The sequence below is a fragment of the Trichosurus vulpecula genome, chromosome 3, assembly GCF_011100635.1.
Source record: "Trichosurus vulpecula isolate mTriVul1 chromosome 3, mTriVul1.pri, whole genome shotgun sequence".
Taxonomy (NCBI): domain Eukaryota; kingdom Metazoa; phylum Chordata; class Mammalia; order Diprotodontia; family Phalangeridae; genus Trichosurus; species Trichosurus vulpecula.
In genome coordinates, this window is record NC_050575.1 from 271,274,788 (window position 1) to 271,297,662 (window position 22,875).

The following is a 22,875-nucleotide window of genomic DNA, read 5'->3' on the forward strand; positions in this document are numbered from 1 at the left end:
TGGCATTGTGTAGCCTGATGGATGGCGTGTGCAGTGCAAAGTGCACATGCTTTGCATTCAGAATCAAGGCTGCAGTGACGTTGCACGATGCAACATGGGCGAGAAATGCCTTGGATTCATTACATGTTTGATTTTGAATTAATTTTTGGTTGTTGTACATTCAGAAACCTTTTATTGTTCCCCAAATTTCTCCACTCCATATGGGGTCAGGACCCACAGTTTAAGAAGCACTGATAGATTATGTAGTCCAACCCATTCATTTTAAAAAAAAAATAGTATTTTATTTCTCCCCGATTACATGTTAAAACATTTTAAAACATTTTTTAAAAGTTTTGAGTTCCACATTCTATTCCTTTGTCCATCTCTTCCCCCCTGCCTTCTTGAGACAGTAAGAAATCTGATATAGGTTATACATGTGCATTTGTGTAAAACATATACATATTAGTCATTTTGTTCAAGAAGACTAAAACAAAAAAAGAAAGAGAAGGAAAAAGAGAAAAGTTGTATTCTTCAGTCTGTATTCAGACAATATCAGTTCTTTTTCTGTAGGTGGATAGCATGTTTCATCATGAGTCCTTTGCTGACAGTTGCTAAGTCATTTACACTGCATCATATGATATTGTGGTTACGGTGTACAATGTTCTCCTAGTTCTATTCACTTCACTATGCTTAAATTCGTGTAAATCTTTCCAGGTTTTTCTGAAATTTCTGCTTGTTGTTTATTATAATACAATAGTATTCTACCACAATCACATACCGCAGCTTGTCCAGTCATTCCCCAATTGATGGGCATCCCCTTGATTTCCAGTTCTTAGCCACCACAAAAAGAACTGCTACAAATATTTTTGTACAAATAGGTCCTTTCCCCTTATTTTGGATGCCTTTGGGATATAGACCTAGCAATGATATTGCTGGATCAAAGGGTATACACAGTTTTATATCCCTTTGGGCATTGTTCCAAATTGGAACTCTCCAGAATGTTTGAATCAGTTCACAACTCCACCAACAATGCATTAGTATCAGTTTTCCCATATCCCCTCCAACATTTATCATTTTTGTTTTTGACATATTAGCCAATCTGATTAGCTCAGAGTTGTTTTAATTTGCGTTTCTCTAATCAATAATGATTTAGAGCATTTTTTCATGTGACTGTAGATAGTTTTGATTTATATCCCTTGACCATTTATCAATTGGGGAATGACCTTTATTCTTTTAAATTTGACTCAGTTCTCTGTGAGGCCTTTATTAGAGATATTTGTTACAAAATTTTCCCACAGTTTTCTGCTTTCCTTCTCATTTTCATTGCATTGGTTTTGTTTGTGCAAAAACTTTTAAATTTTATATAATCACGGTTACCTATTTTACATTTCTTAATTCTTTCTATATATTGTTTGGCCCTAAATTCTTCCCTTATCCATAGATCTGACAGGTAAACAATGCCATGTTCTCCTAATTTGCTTATGGTATCACCCTTTGTGTGTAAATTATGTACCCATTTTGACCTTATATTGGTATGTGGTATGAGAGGTTGATCTGTACCTAACTTCTGCCATACTGTTTTCTAGTTTTTCCAGCAGTTTTGGTCAAGTAATGAGTTTTTGTCCCAAAAGCTTAGATCTTGGAATTTATCATATAATAGATTACTATGGTCATACTATAACGTATTGTGTACATAATCTATTCCACTTATCTGCCACTCTACTTCTTAGTCAGTATCAGATTGTTTTGGTAATTATCACTTTATAATACAATTTGAGATGTGGTATGACTAGACTACTTTCCTTCACATTTTTTTCATTGATTCCCTTGATATTATTGACTTTTTGTTCTTCCAGATGAATTTTATTTTTTCTCGCGCTATAAAATAACTTTTTAGTAGTTTGGCTGGCATGGCACTGAATAAATAGATTAATTTAGGTAGAATAATCATTTTTATTATATTGACTTTACCTATCCATGAACAATTAATATTTTTCCAGTTGTGCAAACTGTTTTTGTTTGTGTGAATAGTGTTTTGTAATTGTGCTCATATAGTTCCTGGCCAACCCATTCATTTTACAAATGAATGCATTTAGGCCTAGAGAGTTTAAGTGTCTTGCTTAAGATCTCACCTGTAATGGGTTGCAGAGATGAGATTGAGCCCAAGTTTTCTGACTGCAAATATAGTATTTTTTTTTTCACTACATCATGTGGCTTTGGCTCTTCTTCCTTTCAATGGCTCACCAAAAACCAGAGGTTATGGGTTTTTTGGAAAGTTTATAAAAATAGTGTCGTGATACCTTTTTATAATTTCATTGTTGTTATTTAGTCATTTTCAGTTGTGTCCAACACTTCATGACCCTAGTTGGCATTTTCTTGACAAAGATACTGGAGATCCATTTCTTTCTCTAGCTCATTTTACAGCTGATAAAACTGAGGCAAAAGGGTTAAGTGACTTGCCCAGCGTCACAAAACTAGTAAGTGTCTGAGGCTGGATTTGAACTCAGATCTTTCTAATTACAGGCCAGGCTCTCTATCCGCTGTGCCACCTGACTGCCCTTCTTTATGTTTTACTATACTCTTCTTATCCATCAGTTGGTCTGCTTTAATGGGAAGTATGATTGCCTATCTGTAGTTAAGTCAGTAAAAGGCTTTATTGGTAGCAGCACTCACCATCCCGTTGTGTTATTTACAACACATCCTGGTAGACAGTTCATTTAGGGAAATGAACTTCTTCCCTTCTCCTTTTTACTGCTTTTAGCCATCTTATTCTTTGTCCACTCAGACAGTTGTATTTGATGTCATGGATTAAGATGTTAAGGAAGGATACATCAGAAAAATTCTATGGAAAAAAGAGCTCCAGATCGGGATTCTGAAGATGTGAATTTAAATACTACATCTGTTTCTCCATAGCCAAGTCATTTAATCTCTCTTGGTCTCCATTTCCTCATCTATGAGGAGATTAGACTAGATGGTCTCTAAGGTTTCTTCCACTTCTGAATCCTATATGTCCAGGAAGGGCACTTGGCTCATACAATTAATTATTCTTATTGGATCTTAGAACCGTAGAGGTCCCTGGTAGCTCTAAAATGAAGAACTTAGAGGTGGAGCTCCCCCTCTCCTTCCCTGCTCAATTTTATAGATGAAGAAACAGATTGAGAGATATCAGGGGAATTGTCCATGAACATAATGGCAGAGATTGGTCTAGAACTAAGTCTTCTGACTCTAATGACACTGCTCCCCCCCCAACTGTAAAGCTTAGAAAGTATAATAACTAATATGCATGATATGGGGGGATGCCTAGGTGATCCAGTGGATAGAGCGCCAGCCTGGAATCAGGAAGACCAGAATTCAAATCCAGCCTCAGAAATTTTCTAAGTATATGACTCTAGGCAAGTAATTTAATTTCTGTTTGCCTCAGTTTCCTCATCTGTAATATGGGGATAATAATACCACCTACCTCTCAGAGTTGTTGTAAAGCTCAAAGGATAATAATTGTAAAGCATTTGGCACACAGTCAGTGCTGTATAAATGTTAGCTATTAACTCTTATGATAAAAATAATATTGCTATAGGAAAGAGAAATTAGTGTGGGTTGAAGTGGTCAGAGAAGGCTTTGTTTAGTGATAGGAATAGAATGCAGTTCAATTAAATACATATTTATCAAACAAGGTATACAGTCCTGTTCTCAGAGGAGTTTATAACCTTTGTGTGTATGAAACATACACAAATAACTACAAGGAAGGAGTTAAGGGAAGAGGGCACAAGTACATCCGGAATCAGATTCAGGCTGAGATTCAGGGCTACAACCAGATTTTTATAGGGACATGGTAAGGCTTCAAGGTCCAGGCCGTTGATATGATCTTTAGTTTCCACAGAAGAAAGAAAGGGACAGATGATTCAAAAAAGAGGCCTCCCTCTATTCTTGCACCTAGGTTGTGTTATTGTTTTTTTTTTTCCGTGAGCAACACTTGGTCTGTCCCACACAGTGGCCCCAATGGAGAAGAGTAGGTGATTCATAGAAAAGGGTGGGTGGGTAATCTTGGTCAGTTGTGTCCAGTTGTTTTCCTACCTCCGATATCACAGGCAGGAAGGCACTTTTTAGGGAAGAGGTGGGGGAGGGGTTAGATTTTTCTAGCAAAGAAGGTTATAGATGTAGGAGATTGCAGAGGAGGGTCAGAGTGAGGGAACTAGGCAGGAGGATGCCGTGTGACAAGGTTATAATCATTAGAGAGGTATCCAGTGGAGGGAATAACAGTATAGACAATGGAGGCCTGTTACAGAAAGGTTTGGCCCTGAATATCAGTGTTTTTTTTTTTTGTACTATCACAAAGTTTATATTGAGATACTTCTGTTTATCCCTATCTTATTGCTTTGATAAATCACATATTTAGGAGAGATTGTTGCAAGGCTTGTGTTGTGTTTGTCCTTTGTTCTCAAAGAGGACCATGACATCAGGGAAATGATGATATGACTTGCAGTTGACTTTGATTTGAGTGAGGGAGGGCTGTGCAAGGTCACCAGCCTCACATTCACCTCCAGAGCCATCTGGGGCCAGTGGCCTGACATTCACCAGGACGACTGGAGATGGCTCGGGATGCATTGGGAGACCCTGGCCCTTTTGAGGCTAAGGTCTTTTCAGGTTCTCACTTTAAGTGATGTAAGGCCCATTCAGTGAATAGGCCTCTTCATGAAGTTAATTAAGGGATGGCCCCTTTAATCAAAAACTAAAAAAAAAAAATCACACTGGGAAGGGAAGATCCTCAGGGTTCCTGGCCAAAAGAGAAGCAGTTACTATTCAAGGCAAGACAATGTTGGAATGATGTGTCTTCTCCTGAAGGAGTTTCCCATTTTATTCTAGTTTATTATTGTATTCTCACATTTTAATTGAAGGAATTTGACAAAATTAAAATTACAGGCACAGATTCAAATATGTGAAGAAAGTCCTAAGAAGTTTTTATGATTTTTTTTGCCAGTATACAATAGGAAGCAAGGACAAAAGAAAATGTCTGTGTGGTTTTTGGTTGTAAACCTTGATAGATTAGAAGTTATTATAGTTCCAAGTAGCTCCATTTAGCTCTGATTGATGATGGTAATGTACATTGGTGACTTTGGATATCAGTTTTAAAAGTCTCTGATTCTGCTATCTTGTTCCAGTTGTAGAATCACTGAGCAGGAATGGACTTTAAGATATGTGTGGTTCAGTTCCTTGCCTTTAGGCAGGTGAGTGACTAAACTAAGAAAGATGATTGTTCTTTTCCTAAAGATGGAAAGAAGGGGTGAATCTACAACCTAGACTTAAGTATAGCTATGTTATACCCTCAAAATTATTAGGACACTTAGCAAACTTTTTTTTTTTTAAATGCAATTTATTTATTTAACATATTTGGTTTTCAGCATTGATTTTCACAACAGTTTGGATTACAAATTTTCTCCCCATTTCTGCCCTCCCCCCCCACTCCAAGATGGCGTATATTCTGGTTGCCCTGTTCCCCAGTCAGCCCTCCCCTCTATCACCCCCCTCCCCTCTCATCCCCTTTTCCCTTCCTTTCTTGTAGGGCAAGATAAATTTCTACGCCCCATTGCCTGTGTATCTTATTTTTTAGTTGCATACAAAAAGTTTTTTTGTTTTTGAACATCTGATTTTAAAACTTTGAGTTCCAAATTCCCTTCCCTCTTCCCTTCCCACCCACCCTCCCTAAGAAGTTGAGCAATTCAACCTAGGCCACACATGTATTATTATGTATAACCCTTCCACAATATTCATGTTGTGAAAGGCTAACTACATTTTGCTCCTTCCCAACCCATCCCGCTTTATTGAATTTTCTTCCTTGACCCTGTCCCCTTTCCAAAGTGTTTGTTTTGATTACCTCCACCCCCATCTGCCCTCCACTCCATCATCCCCCTGCCTTTTATTTTTTTTTTTTTTATCTTCCTCCCTCTTCTTTCCTGTGGGGTAAGATACCCAACTGAGTATGTATGGTATTCCCCCTCAGGCCAAATCTGATGAGAGCAAGGTTCACTCATTCCCCCCTCACCTGCCCACTCCCCTCCTCTCCTAGAACTGCTTCCTCTTGCCACCTTTATGGGAGATAATCCACCCCATTCTATCTCTCCCTATCTCCCTCTCTCAGTAAGTTACTCTCTCATCCCTTAATTTCATTTTATTTCTTTTAGCTATCTTCCCTTCATCCTCAACTCACCCTGTGTCTGCTCTCTCTCTTTTACATATATATATATATACACATACATACACATACATACATATACACATAGATACATGCCTACATACACATTCACTTATATATATACATAAACATATATATATGCATATATATATATGCATATTCCCTTCAACTACCCTAATACTGAGGTCTCATGAATCATACTCATCATCTTTCCATGTAGGAATGTAAACAAAACAGTTCAACTTTAGTAAGTCCCTTGCAATTTCCGTTTCTTGATTACCTTTTCATGCTTCTCTTGATTCTTGTGTTTGAAAGTCAAATTTTCTATTCAGTTCTGGTCTTTTCACTGAGAAAGCTTGAAAGTCCTCCATTTTATTGAAAGTCCATATTTTGCCTTGGAACATGATACTTAGTTTTGCTGGGTAGGTGATTCTAGGTTTTAATCCTAGCTCCATTGACCTCCGGAATATCGCATTCCAAGCCCTTCGATCTCTTAATGTAGAAGCTGCCAGATCTTGGGTTATTCTGATTGGGTTTCCACAATATTCAAATTGTTTCTTTCTGGCTGCTTGCAGTATTTTCTCCTTGATCTGGGAGCTCTGGAATTTGGTGACAATATTCCTAGGAGATTTCTTTTTGGGATCTATTTGTGGAGGCGATCGATGGATTCTTTCAATTTCTATTTTGCCCTGTGGCTCTAGAATATCAGGGCAGTTCTCCTTGATAATTTCCTGAAAGATGGTATCTAGGCTCTTTTTTTGATCATGGCTTTCAGGTAGTCCAATAATTTTTAAATTATCTCTCCTGGATCTATTTTCCAGGTCAGTGATTTTTCCAAGGAGATATTTCACATTGTCTTCCATTTTTTCATTCCTCTGGTTCTGTTTTATAATATCCTGATTTCTCATAAAGTCACTAGCTTCCACTTGCTCCAATCTAATTTTAAAGTAGTATTTTCTTCAGTGGTCTTTTGGACCTCCTTTTCCATTTGGCTAATTCTGCCTTTCAAGGAATTCTTCTCCTCATTGGCTTTTTGGAGCTCTTTTGCCATTTGAGTTAGTCTATTTTGTAAGGTGTTGTTTTCTTCAGTGTATTTTTCAGTATTTTTTTGGGTCTCCTTTAGCAAGTCATTGACTTGTTTTTCATGGTTTTCTCGCATCCTTCTTATTTCTCTTCCCAATTTTTCCTCTGCTTCTCTAACTTGCTTTTCCAAATCCTTTTTGAGTTCTTCTATGGTCTGGGGCCAGTTCATGTTTTTCTTGGAGGCTTTGGTTGTAGGCTCTATGACTTTGCTGTCTTCTTTAGGCTGTATGTTTTGGTCTTCTTTGTCACCAAAGAAAGAATCCAAAGTCTGAGACTGAATCTGGGCGCGTTTTCGCGTCCTGGCCATATTCCCACCCAACTAACTTGACCCTTGAGTTTTTCAGTGGGGTATGACTGCTTGTAGATTACAGAGTTCTATGTTCTACGTTTGGGGGGGAGGTGCCAGCTCTGTCAGAGCCGCACTCCTCCTTCCCCAAGGACCCCCAGTCCAGACTGGGCTCAGATCTTCGGCAGGCTCTGCACCCCTGCTGTGATCCGCCACTTAATTCCCCCCACCAGGTGGGCCTGGAGCCGGAAGTAACAACAGCTGTAGCTGCCCCACCTCCGCTGCCCCCGGGGCTGGAAGCCGAACCGCGAACTCCTTCCACTCCCGCAGCTTTTCCCACTAACCTTCTCCGCAGTCTTTGGTGTTTGTGGGTCAAGGGGTCTGGTAACTGCTCACGTATTCAGGGCGCTAGGGCCCCCTCCGCCCGGCTTCTGGACTGGATCGTCCACGCCGCTCAGGCTGGGCTCTGCTCCACTCCGTTCCCAGCTCCCAGCTCCCAGCTCCGTGTGGAATAGAGCTCACCCAGAGACTATCCGGGCTGTCCTGGGCTGGAGCCCTGCTTCCCTCTGCTATTCTGTGGGTTCTGCCGTTCTAGAATTGGTTCAGAGCCATTTTTATAGGTTTTTGGAGGGACTCAGGTACGGAGCTCACTCTAGTCCGTGCTTACCAGCCGCCATCTTGGCTCCGCCCCCAGCAAACTTTAATAGACTAAAATATCAGCCTGGGAAGAATGATGGTATGTAAGAATTCTGTGTATTTACCATTTATTTTACAATGTGGAAAAACTCAAGAACATTTTCAGAAAATAGTCTCTTACCCTTATTCCTCCTGTGATTGTTATGAAATGTAATGCTCTAAGTGATGCACATATATACATATACATATATATGCATTTAAAGTATACAAACATAACTACCATCAGTCCTTAAAATTGTCAAGATTTTAAATGAAAAAGATATGATCTAGTGATAAGCCCTTAGAGAGTGCAAAATGGAAAGCTGAAGGAATTAGCATTTTTTTCCAGAGGAGAATTTCAAGCAGAGAAAGAATAATTTAATGACTTAAAATAATCCTGAGCTTCTACTGCTTCTCTACAGAAATCATTTTAAGTTGATATGAGCTTTTTTTTAATTCTTGCTCACTAAAGACCCTTAAAATGATTAGCCTTGGTGTTAATTGCTCAAGTGTGAATGTGATCTCTTTATCTATTTCTCTCTTTTTCCTTGCCCCTAATCAGATAGCATTCACCTGCATAATTTGCCCTTCAGGCTTTCAGATTTTGTAAGGAGGCAGGCAGATCCAGCTAACTAACAGGGTCTCTTCTATCCAGCAGGTATCATGTGGTATTGGTTTCTACTTGTTTTGGAAGTGGGGGATGCACATAGTTGATAATGGTGGGGTTTACTTTAGTATATTAAACCTCTTCCAAACTTAGTTCCGAGATAATGTTTTTTGTTCTTTTGATTGGGAATGATATTGTGATTGTTGTAAAATTAAAAAATGGTATTATGGCATGATTTCAGCAGTGCTTATTATTTTTTTTCCTCCATAGCTGATGTATATTTTTGTTTTATGGAGAAGGGAGAATGTCAGAGATGGGAACTAGAAACTTGAGTATCTTTGTATGATGGAATATTTAATATATTTCAAGAATTGTTTATTATGGATAAAATAACTAGGTTGAGGGTGGATTGCAGTTTAGCAGTGGATGAATGCCTTTTGAATACAGATCAGAATATTACGTGACACCCCTAACTATATGGTACTTTGGACCTGTCTGCCCTTGGGTATCTATTTTTTAGTTTCTCAATTTCACATGGGTACCCTTTTTGGTTTCCCTTTACACTGCAGACATTCACTGGCTCTTGGTTCATCTCTCTCCATTTCATTTACCCCATTCTCCATCCTTACACTTGAATTTATGGATTTTTAAAGGTAGTTATGCCTAACTTAACCTGTCTCCTAACCTTCAGTCTCTTATCTTTAGCTGCCTATTGGACATCCCTAGTTGCATGTCCCATATACATCTCAAGCTCAACCTGTCCAAACTGAACTCATCTTTCCCCCCAAACCCTCCCTTCTTAATTCTCCTATCGCTGTTGAAGGCACCACCATCCTCCCAGTTATGCAGATGCACAATTTAGATCATTCTTAACTCCCCAGTCTCTCTGACCACCCCATGTCCAGTCTATTGCCAAGGCCTGTTTATTCTACTTCTAAAAAATCTTTCATATATGTCCCTTTCTCTCTTCTGACACTACCACTACCTTGGCATAGGCTTTTATCACGTCATACCTAGACTAAGTCTCCCCTCCTTCAGTCTGTCTTTCACTCAGCTAAAGTGGTATTCCTAAAATGCATGTTTGACTATGTTACCAACACAATTCCATTCGATAAGCTCCAGTGCCTTATTACTTTCAGTATCAGATATAAAATTTGTGACTTTTAAAACCCTTCATAAACTGACCCCTTCCTATCTTTCCAGATGTCTTACACCTTACTCCCCCCGCCCATTCTATAATCCATTGACTCTGTTCTCCTTGTTGTTCCTGGTATACAAGACACTTCATCACCTTACTGCTTGCTTTTTTGCTGACTATCCCACATCCCTGGAAAACTCTCCCTTTTCATCTCCACCTCCAGGATTCCTTGGTTTCTTTCAAGTTCCAACCAAAATCCCACCTTCTACAGGAAGCCTTTCTTGACCCTGCTTAATACTAGTGATTTTCCTCCATTGTTTATCTCAAGTTTATCCTGTATATATCTTGTTTGTATGCAGTTGCTTGCATGTGGACTTCTCAGTTAGATTTTGAGCATTTTGAGGGCCTGAGACTGACTTTGACCTTTCTTTGTGTTCCTAGCACTTAGTGCAGAGCTTGGCACAAAGGAGGCACATAGTTTAATAAATAATTATTGACTTAACTATCACTATTGGTATTAATAACTGCAATAATGATGCGAATATAGAAAAAAGTCTACACGCAGGGTTTTAAAAATAATAACAACTGGCGTTTACACAGCAGTTTAAGAGTTGCTATTGTGGTTCAGTTGTTTCAATCACGTCTGACTTCGTGACCCCGTTTGTGATTTTCTTGGCAAAGAGTGGTTTGCCATTTGGTTCTTCAGCTCGTTTTGTAGATGAGGAAACTGAGGCAAAGAGGGGCCTTGCCTACATTCAGACACTAGTAAGTGTGTGAAGCCAGATTTGAACTCAGGAAGATGAGTCTTCTGACATCAGGCCTGGCACTCTATCCACTGCGCCACCTAGCTGCTCTTTAAGAGTTGCAGAGTGCTTTATGTGTGTTTGCAGCTCTTACAGCGGCATGTTATTTGATGTTATCTTTATAAATGTTGTTTCAGCAACATATATCTCCACAACTTTGAGGTAGGTACTGTTATTATTCCCATTTTACAGATGTGGAAACTGAGGCAGGGAGAGGTAAGTGACTTAAGCAGGGTTACACAGCTAGTAAGTATTTGAGGTAGTATTCCAACTCAGGCCTTCATGTCTCCAAATCTAGTGCTCTATGTACTGTATTGAAAATCAAAAGATTAAAAAATGTAAAAACTAAGTCATCAATTTATTGAAAACAAACCTGACCTTTCATCTATAAATTAATTGACTTCAGCAAGGTTCAACTTATTTTTTTAGCTGAATACTCAGTGTCTCCAAGGTGACTGGTAAAATAAAAAGAGTAGAAAATTTCAGAGAAATCTGTGGGTTGCTTCTTCATCCACATATGCATGAAATATAGGATATTATTTCATCTATATTGGATGAAATTTAAATTGTCTTAAATATTAAAAATCCCAAGAATTTTATTTTATTTTTTCTATTAATGTCTTGTGTTATTTGTTTCAGAAGCAGAAATAAGTAACAGAATTATATGGTAGGTAGCATCATATTTCATAGTTCCTCATAATCCCTGCATAGACTTGATTAATCAAGGACTCTCTTCCACTGATATTTATGACTTCTCTCCCAGCATCATAGCAAACCAGTTTGAAAAGAAGTCTGTGATAGACCAATTTTCCTCAAAACTTGCTATCTGTGATCATATTTTTAACTGTCTTAAAACTTTGTGAACCAGTACTCAGTGGGAAATAACCGTTTAGGATATGAAAAGCTCATTTACATGTTAATTAAACTTAAATGGCAGAGCCTCTGTAACTTATAAATTCACCAAGTCCCTGAAGTAGCTGAAGAAATTTCAAGAGAGTCTGATCAGTCTATTGTAGCTCAGAGATTTTAATTTTAGTTTGCAAAAAATCTTTCACTGTGTTAATTTTTACTTTTTGATGCTCTGAAAACAAGTGCCAAGGCAGAGATTAAAGAGCATCTTTATAGACATCAGGGTTTGTTACAACAGAATTTGTTGGACCCTCAGGTTCTGCCCTCCACACTTAAAGAGAAACAAATTGAAGATGAAGCAGCTTCCCAAGCTACAGAGACACTATTACAACAAGACTGCCACCATCCATTTATATATAGCATTTTTCTCTCTTTTTGAATCAGAGGGCTTTCAAGGTGATTTCTTTATTAATAATAATAACAATAGGGGCCACTAGGTGGTGCCATGAGTAGAGCACCAGCCCTGGAGTCAGGAGGACCCAAGTTCAAATTTGGCCTCAGACACTTGACACACTTACTAGCTGTGTGACCTTGGGCAAGTCACTTAACCCCAACTGCCCTGCCTTCCCCCCTCCAAAAATAATAAAATAATAATAATAATAATAGCTGACATTTATATAATACCTATTTTGTGTCAGGCATCGTACTAAAAGCTTTACAATTACTATCTCATTTGCTCCTCACAACAACCCTGGGAGGTAGATGTTATTATCAGCCCTATTTTACAGATGAGGAAATTGAGGTAAATGACTTGCTTAATGACTTGCCTAAAGTCACACAGTTAGTAAATGTCTGAGGCTGGATTTGAACTTAGGTTTTCCTGACTCCAGGCCTGACAGCCTATCCACTGTGCCATCTATATGAGGAAGACAGAGCCTATATTATTATGCCAACTCCACTTTAAAACTTTAGGAAGTTGAGACAGAGAGATTCATGGAACCACAGGATTTTAGCCCTGGGAAGGTCCTTAGTTGTGTCTTAGTCCAGTCATATTTTATAGGTGAGGAAACTGAGGCTCAGAAGTTAAATAGCTTGTCTCATGTTATAGCTAGTTAATGACAGAGCTGAGACTAGAACTTAAATTCCTTGTCTCCCGTGCCAGTCCTCTTTCCAGTAGACTAGACTGCTTTTGCAGAGGACTTGGCTTGTATTAGTTTTTCTTAGCTGTAGCAATATATAACACAATTCAAAGAGAAGGGCTCCAGTTAAGTGATGAGGCATCAGATGTTGCTCTTTTTTATTTGCTGAGTGACTTGGATCAGCCTACTATAGCAACAGTTCAGCTAGCAGCTGTTGTGGGGTGTAAGACCCAACAAGACCAGCAACAAGAGCTGCCAGCACAGGTTCTTTTGATCTGCTTTACTAAGGAAAGCAACGTCAAGGAGTTAACAATCTTACTTTAATCCAACGTACAAATATCATTCACTCAGTTCAGGAGGAAAAGCCAGCAACCTGAGCTTCAGAGCAAATACAAACAAATTACAAACATACACAATGTAAACAGACCAAATTACAATTCATAGTTACCAGGAAAGCATCAACATCTGGATTCACGAGCCAGGGAGCTCTTAACAACCCTCTTGCCCACAATCACATGCCACTCTTCCAGTGAGTGAGAGCCCAAGACAGAAGGCCAACCTTTGAGCTTTTATACTTTGTTCAGGGCTCAAAGGAGTTACACCTAATTAGCTAAAGGGTGTGAGCCTGGGGTTTAGTATCTAGTTAGCAAAAGGGTGTGGGCCTGGGGTTTAGCACCTAGTAAGGCTTAATCAAAGGCGTTTGATTACTTTAGCATTTCTAAAAGAGAAAACAGTTGAAAAAAAGTCCCACCTTAATTAATATTACACCTACCTAACCCCTCTATAGCTTATTTTGGCCTTAATGTGAAATAGATAGAGATAGCCAGACCCTGAAAATTCTATATAAGAGAAATTTCAGCTTAATTTAGAAGAAACTGTAATTGGGTGGTTTTTATTTCCTTTTTTTTGTGTGGTAACACCAGAATTGGACACAGACACAGTAGTGTGGTTGATTTATGCTCTTTCTCCACATATCCAATTTTTAGTTCTTGGGGGAGCATCCAGGGTAGGCATGCGGGGTGGGTCATTAGTGTATATGTGTTTACATGGTCCAGCACTTCTTCCCCTTCCCTGGCTAGAGGCAGTGGCACAAAAGAAGAGGGAAATTGCTCATTAGCATTGACATTTTGACATCAACACCTAATTCAAACTAGAGGAGAAATAAGGATAGGATAGGAATTGGATTTGGACTTGTGATTCTCTTGATATAGGGAACTCCTGGAAGAAGAAACTCCCTTCATTAATCAATGGCTTAGGCACTGAGAGAATAAGTTACTTGCTTAGTCACTGTGTCAGAGGTGGGACTTCTGATTCTAAAGCCAACTCATGATTTTATATTTCATGGTAGCTCTCAAGAGGAGAAATGAATGAAGATATTAGACATATCAATACTTTGATGAATTATGATTTTTATGGATATGGTTACTCCTTTTGTCAGTGCACATTATAAATCTTCTAAGCCTTCTCATCCTGGGGGATTCTTGTTCATTTTCTACATTAAGTCTTCCACAGAGAATCTGTAGCATTCAGGATGCCTTTTAGGCCTTTTAACATTTCACTGGTACCAGTGTCACAGTTGGGCTATGCAACTCTCCTCCCTTGATGTAGTTTAATTTAACTAGATTAGTTTAATTTAACACGTACTTAACAATGTATGGTGAATTTCCCAATCAAATATTTCTTAGATGATAGCTCATGTGCTATATTACAGATAATATGCTGCAGTCTGCTTACATCCATCTTTCCCTTATCCTTTAGGTCACTTGCAGTTTTGTCTTTTCCAAGATTATGGTATTCCATGATTTGTAGCCATGAGCATACCAGAAACAAAATTTTCTGTTTTTTAGAGTGAACAAAAAGTGCCAAGAATAGTAGTTGATGTACCTTATCTCTTACATGTTATCTAACTGAATTACTTTTATTCACTAAATGCATCTTTGTTTAATTTGAATTTGTTAACTTTGGGGTTCTGTGCTGAGAGAAGGAAGTGACCAAGAATTTCATTACTTGGAAGTGTAATATGTATCACTGCTAAAGTAATGTGAAATAATTAGGTGAATGAGAACAAACAGATTGACTTGTCTCCTGGATAGTTTGTTCTAATGGGGTATTTAAGATGTTTCATGTAACTTGTCACATCTGAATATTTGGGCTGAAAATTGAGGTATTTTTCTTGGTAATAATTTCCCTGAGTTAATAACATATTTAATCTTCTTGATTTATAATGGAAAAATGTGTGATATCTGTTTAGGCTAATATTTCCAATAATCTCATGTCAGATAAAATAATTAAGGTTCATATGGTTGTACAGATGGACAGTGAGCTTGGCCTAGAGTTTAATAGGAGGAGAAGAATAGGTTGGATTACTTTGAGGAAATCGCAAAATTCTTATATTGTTTCCCAAATTTCGCTAAAACAGAGGCCCATCTTTTCAATACTCATATTTTACCAGTGTTGCATGACCAGCTAGACACAGAAAACTATTAACTCCAAAGAACTAAAGATAAGTATAAAAATATAACTGATGGGGAACTGAAGTAGAGTTTACCATCAAGGAATTGTATGCAGGGAAGAGAAGATTGAGTTGCAAGAGCAAAGAATGACAAGTAGACTGCCAGAGTGACCCATTGATATCCTTGAGATGTTGATAAAAAGTGAGGAAGTACTTTAGCATATTGGGTGGGTCCTCCAGGCCAAACTTTTGGGAGAATGCGGCCAAGATTCTTATAGGGTAGGTAGGCAAGGATGGGTTAGGGTCTGTATTATTGGAGGGAACTTTCTAATCAGTGGGATTACTGATCCATTTGAGTATTTGAGTACAGCGATACTTAGGAGAAAAAAAAAGGAATTGAATTTCTGTCTCTTTTGTAACCTTCATTACAATGTTAATATCCCCCCTGGAATAATATTATAACATATGGGATAATTATATGGAATATTGATATATGGGAAATATTAGTTCACCTAAGAAATAGAGGAAAGAAATGACAGTCAAAATAATGGTTTCTTTTTCCTTCTAATTACTCCTTTATGTATTTTTGTATTTCTGCTCCCTAATCCTATCCCATCAGTTTTCAGAATGCTATGCCTTTATAACCATGAAAATAACTAAAATAAATAAAATTTATATATATGTACATACATATATTATAAATTATATGTACACACAAATTATATGTATGTACACAAATATATGTACAATACACACATACTTTTTGCTTAGAGGATAGTTCAGCCTATGAGAAGTGTTGAGGTTACCAAGAAAGATTATAGAGGGAGAAGTCTTAGGACAGAACAGTGGGGGAGCAGCCACAGTTAGGGGGCATGACATGAATGGTGAACCAGTAAAGGAGACTGTTAAGGAGCAAGCAGACAGGTAGGAGGAGAACCAGGAGAGTGGTGTCACAATGTAGCAAAGAGGTCGAGAAGGATGAAGACTGAAAAAAGACCTTCAAATAGGTCAATTAAGGAATCATTAGTGATTCTGGATAGAGTAGTTTTAGTGGATGATTAGGTTAGAAGCCAGATTGCAAAAGTTTGAGAAGAGAGTGGGAGAAGAGGAAGTGAAGGCAATAAATATAGAGAACTTTTTCAAGCTCTTTGACTTGAAAATATTTAGCTAAGAAAGGTTTGGAAGACGGGACATCAGCTTGGGGGAAACTTGGTTATATTTGAAGGCAGTAGAGAAGGAACCATGATTTGGGGTGGTATAGATATAATTGAGGATGTAATTTGCTGGAAAAGACAGGAGGTGATAGGATGAAATGCACATATGTGGTCTTGGTTAAAAAAAAGGGGCCGCTTCTGTCATAGACGGGGGTAAGGAGATGAAAAGAGGAGAAAATGGGAGATGACATCAAGGGATTTTGATATGATGAGAACATGGTAAGAAGGAGTTTATACTCAGTGGCCTCAGTGTTATCAGTAATATGAGTCAAGGTGCTTAGTTGAGAGAGAGGGATGAGGAGGTTTGTATTAGTCCCTATGGATAGTGAACTAGAGAATCATGATGGGGAATCAATTAGAGAGGAATAAAAGAACTTCCTTGTTGCTGTGAGGGCCAATTTGAGAGTGGATAACATGAATGTACCCAATTAGCACAGTTGTGAGACTTCCTGTAGCTGCCCTTAGCAGGGTGTGAGTAGGAGATGAGGAGATTTATTGTTGGAGTAACTCAGGGCTGAGCTTTAGCAAAAGATGAATGTGATAGGATAAGGGATGAAGGAATATGAGAGCAGAAGGCAGTGTAGGGGTGAAATGGCCAAGTACTGGAAAGGGAGGAAAGTGAAGTCAGAGCTGGGGCAATGACTGAGGGGTGAAAGTACTAGAAGTCTCAATGAAGACAATGAATAGGTTTTAGGAAGGGATAAAGACTAGGGAGAGGTAGAATTATAGAAGCTTATGGTAAGATAGAGGAATGTCAGAGTTTCTAATTAGGGAATATATATTTGATTAATTGATGACTATTTTTGAGAAGATATGATGACCTGTGCAATATCCAAATCAATATTGTTTTTTAACATAGAGCCACTCCATACTGAATATTTATTAAGTGGTACTATATACCAGGCACTGTGCTAAGCTTTACTGACTCTTCATTCACACTCTTTAGGATGGAGATCATTGACACTGGATAAACCTCCAGGGTCTACTTTGGTCATCTTAGTCAGGGTCATAATTATTACTAAAGTACCGGGAGACCACAAAATTTATGAAATATCCTAGCCCTTATCATTTTCCAGTAGCCTTTTAATTGGTCTTTCCTACCTCAAGACTCTCCTCACTCCAATTCATTCTCCATGTAACTGTCAAAGTGCTTTTTCCCTAAAAAGTAGATCTGTCACCCCTCTACTTAGTAAACTCCAGTTGTTCCAGTTGTTCCTGTTAGCTCTAGGATCAAATATAAAGTCTATTTAGCATTACAACTCTTAGTACCCTAACTATGTTCTATCTTTCCAGTTTTCTTACACGTTACTCCCCTATACAACACTCTATTGTCTAGTCATAGTGACTTATTTGCTGTTTCTCAGACACAGTGCTTCATCTCCTCATCTCTAGTGTCCTGGTCTCCTTCATGCCTGGAATGCTTGCCCTTCTTATCTCTTCCTCTTAAAATCTTTGTTTTACTTCAAAATTTTGCCCAAATGTAATTTTGTGCAGAAGGCTGTTCCTGGTCCATCCAACTGCTAGTATCTTCCCATTTAATTATCCTTCATGAATTCTACATGTTTTTCACATGTCTATTATAGAAATGTTGTTTCCCCCAGCAGAATGTAAGTTCCTTGAGGACAGGGTCTATTTTATGTTCTGTTTGTATCCCTAATGATTATTAAAGTGCCTGGAACATATTGAATGCTTAATAAATGCTTATTTAAAAACATTTAAATGTTCATTTTTATTTTGAATTTCAATTCTCTCACTGCTTCCAACCCTTCCCTTATCTATTGAGAAGGCAAGCAATATTATACTCATTATAGATGTGAAGTCATGCAAAACATTTCTATAATAGCCATGTTGTGGATAAAAAAACAAGAAAAAATTCAAAAAGTGAAAAAATGTCCTTCAATCTGTACTCAGTTCATCAGTTCTCTCTCTCTGGAGGTAGATAGAATTTTGCATTATGAGTCCTTTTCCAATTGTCATGGATCATTGTTTTGGTCAGAGTACCTAAGTCTTTCACAGTTGATAACCATTAACAATATTGCTGTTTACTGTGTACAGTGTTTTTCAGGTTATGCCCACTTCACTTTGCATCAGTTGCATCACTCATTCATGTGAGTCTTCCCAGGTTTTCCTGAAACCATCCTCTTGTTCCAGTCTCCGCTCTTTGCCACCACAACAAAAGCTTCTCTACCTATTGCACATAGGGTCATAAGCGCCGATTGATTGATTGATGGTTTATAGTTTCTGTTTATACCTATGCACAGAAAGGTAAATAGTGCTAGTGAAAAATGGAAAGACATACTAGAGAGGAATGAAAGGCCTTATTTTCCATGGCCACAAGCTATAGACTCTTAGTAAGCCCTCTCTTAAGTTTTTGGGTTGCAAGCAGAGTATTGCTCAAGGCATCTCATCCCCATAAATGGTAAGGGAAATACACATACAGACACACATACCCCACCTCATTTATATGTCTGTTGGTGGACTAATCAAATTATCTTCGTATATCAAGGATAACTCAATGAATAAATATTATTCATGGGCATGCATTTTTTTGGATTAGGGCACGGTGTTGTATTAAGACTGCTTTACCTATATCATTTAATACAGTTTTGTGTACTGCTTAGCTTTTTGTCCTCACAAATTTTTTTTTTCAAAAAAACTAATTTTAAAACCCAGGTCACATTAGCCATATATTTTTAATAATTTTAAAACACTTAGGTTTAGAAGAGGTAAAGTTTTGCTTTTTAAAAATACTACATATTAAACATGTTGGGCTTTGTATAGGCTTTTTTGATCCCTGTTTTAAGCTAGCAGCTCCCTCTAGGGTGAATCATAAGTACTCAAGTGAATGAGTGTTATATATACACATGTATATGTGTGTGTATGTATACTTACACACATTTGTGTGTATTTGGTCTGGTCCTGTGATTTCATATATATAGGGAAATAGAGGTGCAGTTCATCAATTTATTTGTAACTTAGAGTCTTAGAGATTTGCTTGAGGCTCTGAGATATTAAATGATTGGTCAGTGGTGACATAGCTAGTCCATGCTATGCCAAGGCAGACTTGAACCCAAATCTTCCTGACTCTAAGGCTGACCCTCTGTCTATTTCACCAGGATGTCTGTCAAACATTTTTATTCTCAAACAAATAATGTTTTCAAAGGTCACTGGGAGGGAGGACAAATTTGCCCTGTCATGACACTTATTTATCTTGCTGCTGCCAATTGTACAACTCCTTTTTCTTTACTAGCAATGAAACTAGCAATGTATATTTTTGATATTAAAAACAGGATTTTTTGCAATAAAATTAATGATAGAAAGTGGTAATTTGTTGTTGACATAGCCGGCAATCTAAATAATCAACCAATCAATAATTATGGAGTGGCTGTTGCTTGCCTAGCACTAAACCTGATGTTTTGGGGTACTCTCTCCCGGTTCACTGAATACATCTTTTTCTCTAATTAGCCATCTAGGTATCAGACTATCAAATATAAACCCAATTTGTGACCTATAGCTTTAAGAACAAACTATCTTATATTAAAGTCTCTTTAATAGATGGTATAATGCATGGCATTTCTCTTAAAGAGTACCACTTAAAATATGTCATCACATTTTTCTTTCTGGATTATAGATGAAAGTGCTCAGGAAGTTTCACAAGTGAAGAAAAGTTTGAGTGAAAAAGTTTCACTCTATAGAGGTGACATCACACTGCTTGAGATTGATGCCATTGTCAATGCAGGTGAGTAGCTTTATATTTGGTTTAACAGTGTTTAGAGAGATGTTGACTATGTATTTAGCATTTAAAAATATTCCATTCTTGCATAATATAATGTGTGAATATTTTATAGAAATTTTATGCTTCTTGGTATCCATCAAAGTGTCTGGAGACAATTTAATCACTTAGGCATTTGTGTTGTTGAGTAGAAAGTAAGATCAAAGATTAATTGTACATGCTAGCCATAATTAGTATTCTAACTATACAGGGAAAGCATATGCTAAGTAGAGGCAAGTACATGTGACCAATGTAGTGTGATAGATAGTGGCTAAGTCTTGCTTAGAGATTACTTCAGCTACAGTATTATCTCAAAAGGGTTCTGTCAATCAAGAGTTAGAATGGCGTGATAGAATTGAACTTTTCAAATATGTGGCTACAAGTGCTTCATACTTTAATTTCACATTTGTAGAAGGAGCAAAAAAGTCATATGAATCATATTAAGTCTAATCTAAATATAGAGAAAACCGAAACTTCATAACTGCAATTATTTTGGTTCACAGCTTTTTATTAATTTTAATTTTTAAATAGTATATGACAATAGACAAGTTTGAAATGAATCAATAAAAAATCTTCTCAGTCATGTTAAATGTGATAAAATGTCTATTAACATATTTCACTGAAAGTAAATATGTACCATATCTTTTAGTTTATGCAAATATGTCAAGAAGTCTATTTCATTATCTCATCCTGTGTTAGAGGATTTCTGGGTTCTTGAAGGCTACTCCAATGAGGCATAAATTTTGACTGGTCTGAGCAAGCTGGAAAGATTTCAGATATGGAACTCAAAATGGGATATATATGTCTGTTGGCCTTGGAGGAAGACTCCAGTGGAGGTTCAATGTATAGTTGCTTTTGAATATAAGAAGCATTTCCAGTTAGCAGATCTAGAGTTTGGAGGATAATCCTGTCTAGCGAGTCATGGGATTCATCACCTGTGTGTTGGGGAAGGAATATCTTGGCTAGTTTCTGGAAAGATCTTCTGGTGCAGAGGTAAATAGGGAGAGCCCCAGACCTGGTTCTCTCTATTCAAGAGTCTTTCAGAATTGTGATGGAACTGGCCCTTTGCTTACATGCCACTTTGTCTGCTCATAAGGTACACTGCAAGTTAGCCCGAGTGGCATCTGACTCTTCCTGGAAGTAATTGACTGTGGAAGTGTTAGGGGAAAAGCACAGCAAAATTTAAGGGTAAGAGCCATAAAAGGGAGTGTCCTGAGTGGAGGAGTATATCAAAATCTGACAAAATTCTGTGGTAGACAGTAGTAGCTCAATCGTTTTGATGATGATGTAGGTTCAGGATTTAGTTTGTATTTTCTTTCTGACTGTTGGACTGAGAATGATATGCTATAGAAAGGTGAATCTTTCCTTTTGTGAATACTTCATTAGGGAATGGTGAGATAAAAAGGGGACGCTGGTGGGAGATGATATGAAAGGGGAGCCTGTGGAGCTGCATCAGCCCTTCAGGAATAGAGTTGACAATCATGCATAGTCAAACAAAACAAATTTCCACATGGGATATCTCCGAAAATTAAGGGAGGTGAGGATATAGAAAAAAATTAAAAATACCAAAAAAGAGTTAAACACAGGATTAAAAGAAAAGAAAGAGTTGGGCAGCTCATGCTGTGGTGGGAGGCCTAATATAGGGAAGAAAGTAAGCCCTTTTAGTTAGGGTATATACTACCACTAGATGGCAAAATTTCCATGGAATAGAGGCATGTTCATGATGAAATTCAGTATTATTTACAACTAGGAAAGGGTGGGAATTGCCAAGCAATGCAGTTAGCTTGTTATTCCATGGGATCCTTGACACGTGCTTTGTATGCTTGGACATGCCAACAAATGTGTTATAGTTGTAGCCACCAGAAGTCTCCAGTGACCGTGTCTTGAACAGGTCCGCTTCCATGGCAATGATGAAGTACTGCCCATGAGATGTGTACAGAAAGGGAAGTGTAGAATTTCATCAGAGATTGATCTTCCCTTGGATACCGATGCAGTGTCTTTTGAGAGGGCAGGTAATTAGATCTGAGAATAGGTATACTATGAGTGCTGCTTGTGGATTAAAACTGGTTGGGAGGTAGGGGCAAAGTTTGCTATCTGTAGAAGCCTACCTGTTGAGGTGAATGATCCTTTAGGTGTCCACATTTGGCCTTTCATGACAGCATATCTGAATGCATATTGTGATGTTGGGGAAACTTAATAATAAAGTTGAACCTACCAGAAACGATGTTCAGTGTTTCTGGTGTTGGTTGAACTGTAGCACTGTTTGAAGGAAATGCTCTGGATTCTTAAGATTAGTTTGGACAAATGATGATCGGTATACCACTGCAATAATTTATTGTTTTCATATTAAGGTGGTACCAATATGATTTTTACCATAGTTATTTTTCCTATGTTATAGTTTTTTTTTTTAAATTTCCTGTTATGGCCACCTTGAAGGATAAATACATGCAGGGCTGGGGTGCTGGGCAGGGTGATGTGAGAGGTAGGCTTCCATTATGACATTGGATATTGTGCAGGAAGATAGAGACAGGCCTGAATTCTTCTTCTGATCTTAAACCTGTGAGAACTGAGAAGCCTTGGGGTGGTTTCAGCCCCTTCTGTTTGGTGAAAGGTGCTTTCAGAGTAGAGAACATGGAGATAAAGCAGCTATGGTCAAAGAACTACTGCAGATTTCTTTGTAAAGGCAGAGGT

At 38.0% G+C, this 22,875-nt stretch overlaps 1 protein-coding gene across 1 annotated transcript in view; it reads left to right on the top strand.

Annotated features, from left to right (window-relative positions):
* The window catches only part of MACROD2 (mono-ADP ribosylhydrolase 2), a 2,244,457-nt gene that overhangs the window by 46,204 nt on the left and 2,175,378 nt on the right, over positions 1-22,875 (top strand). The window contains 1 exon segment of the mRNA XM_036750299.1: positions 20,044-20,151. Within this exon segment, the coding sequence (XP_036606194.1) occupies positions 20,044-20,151 (108 nt within the window).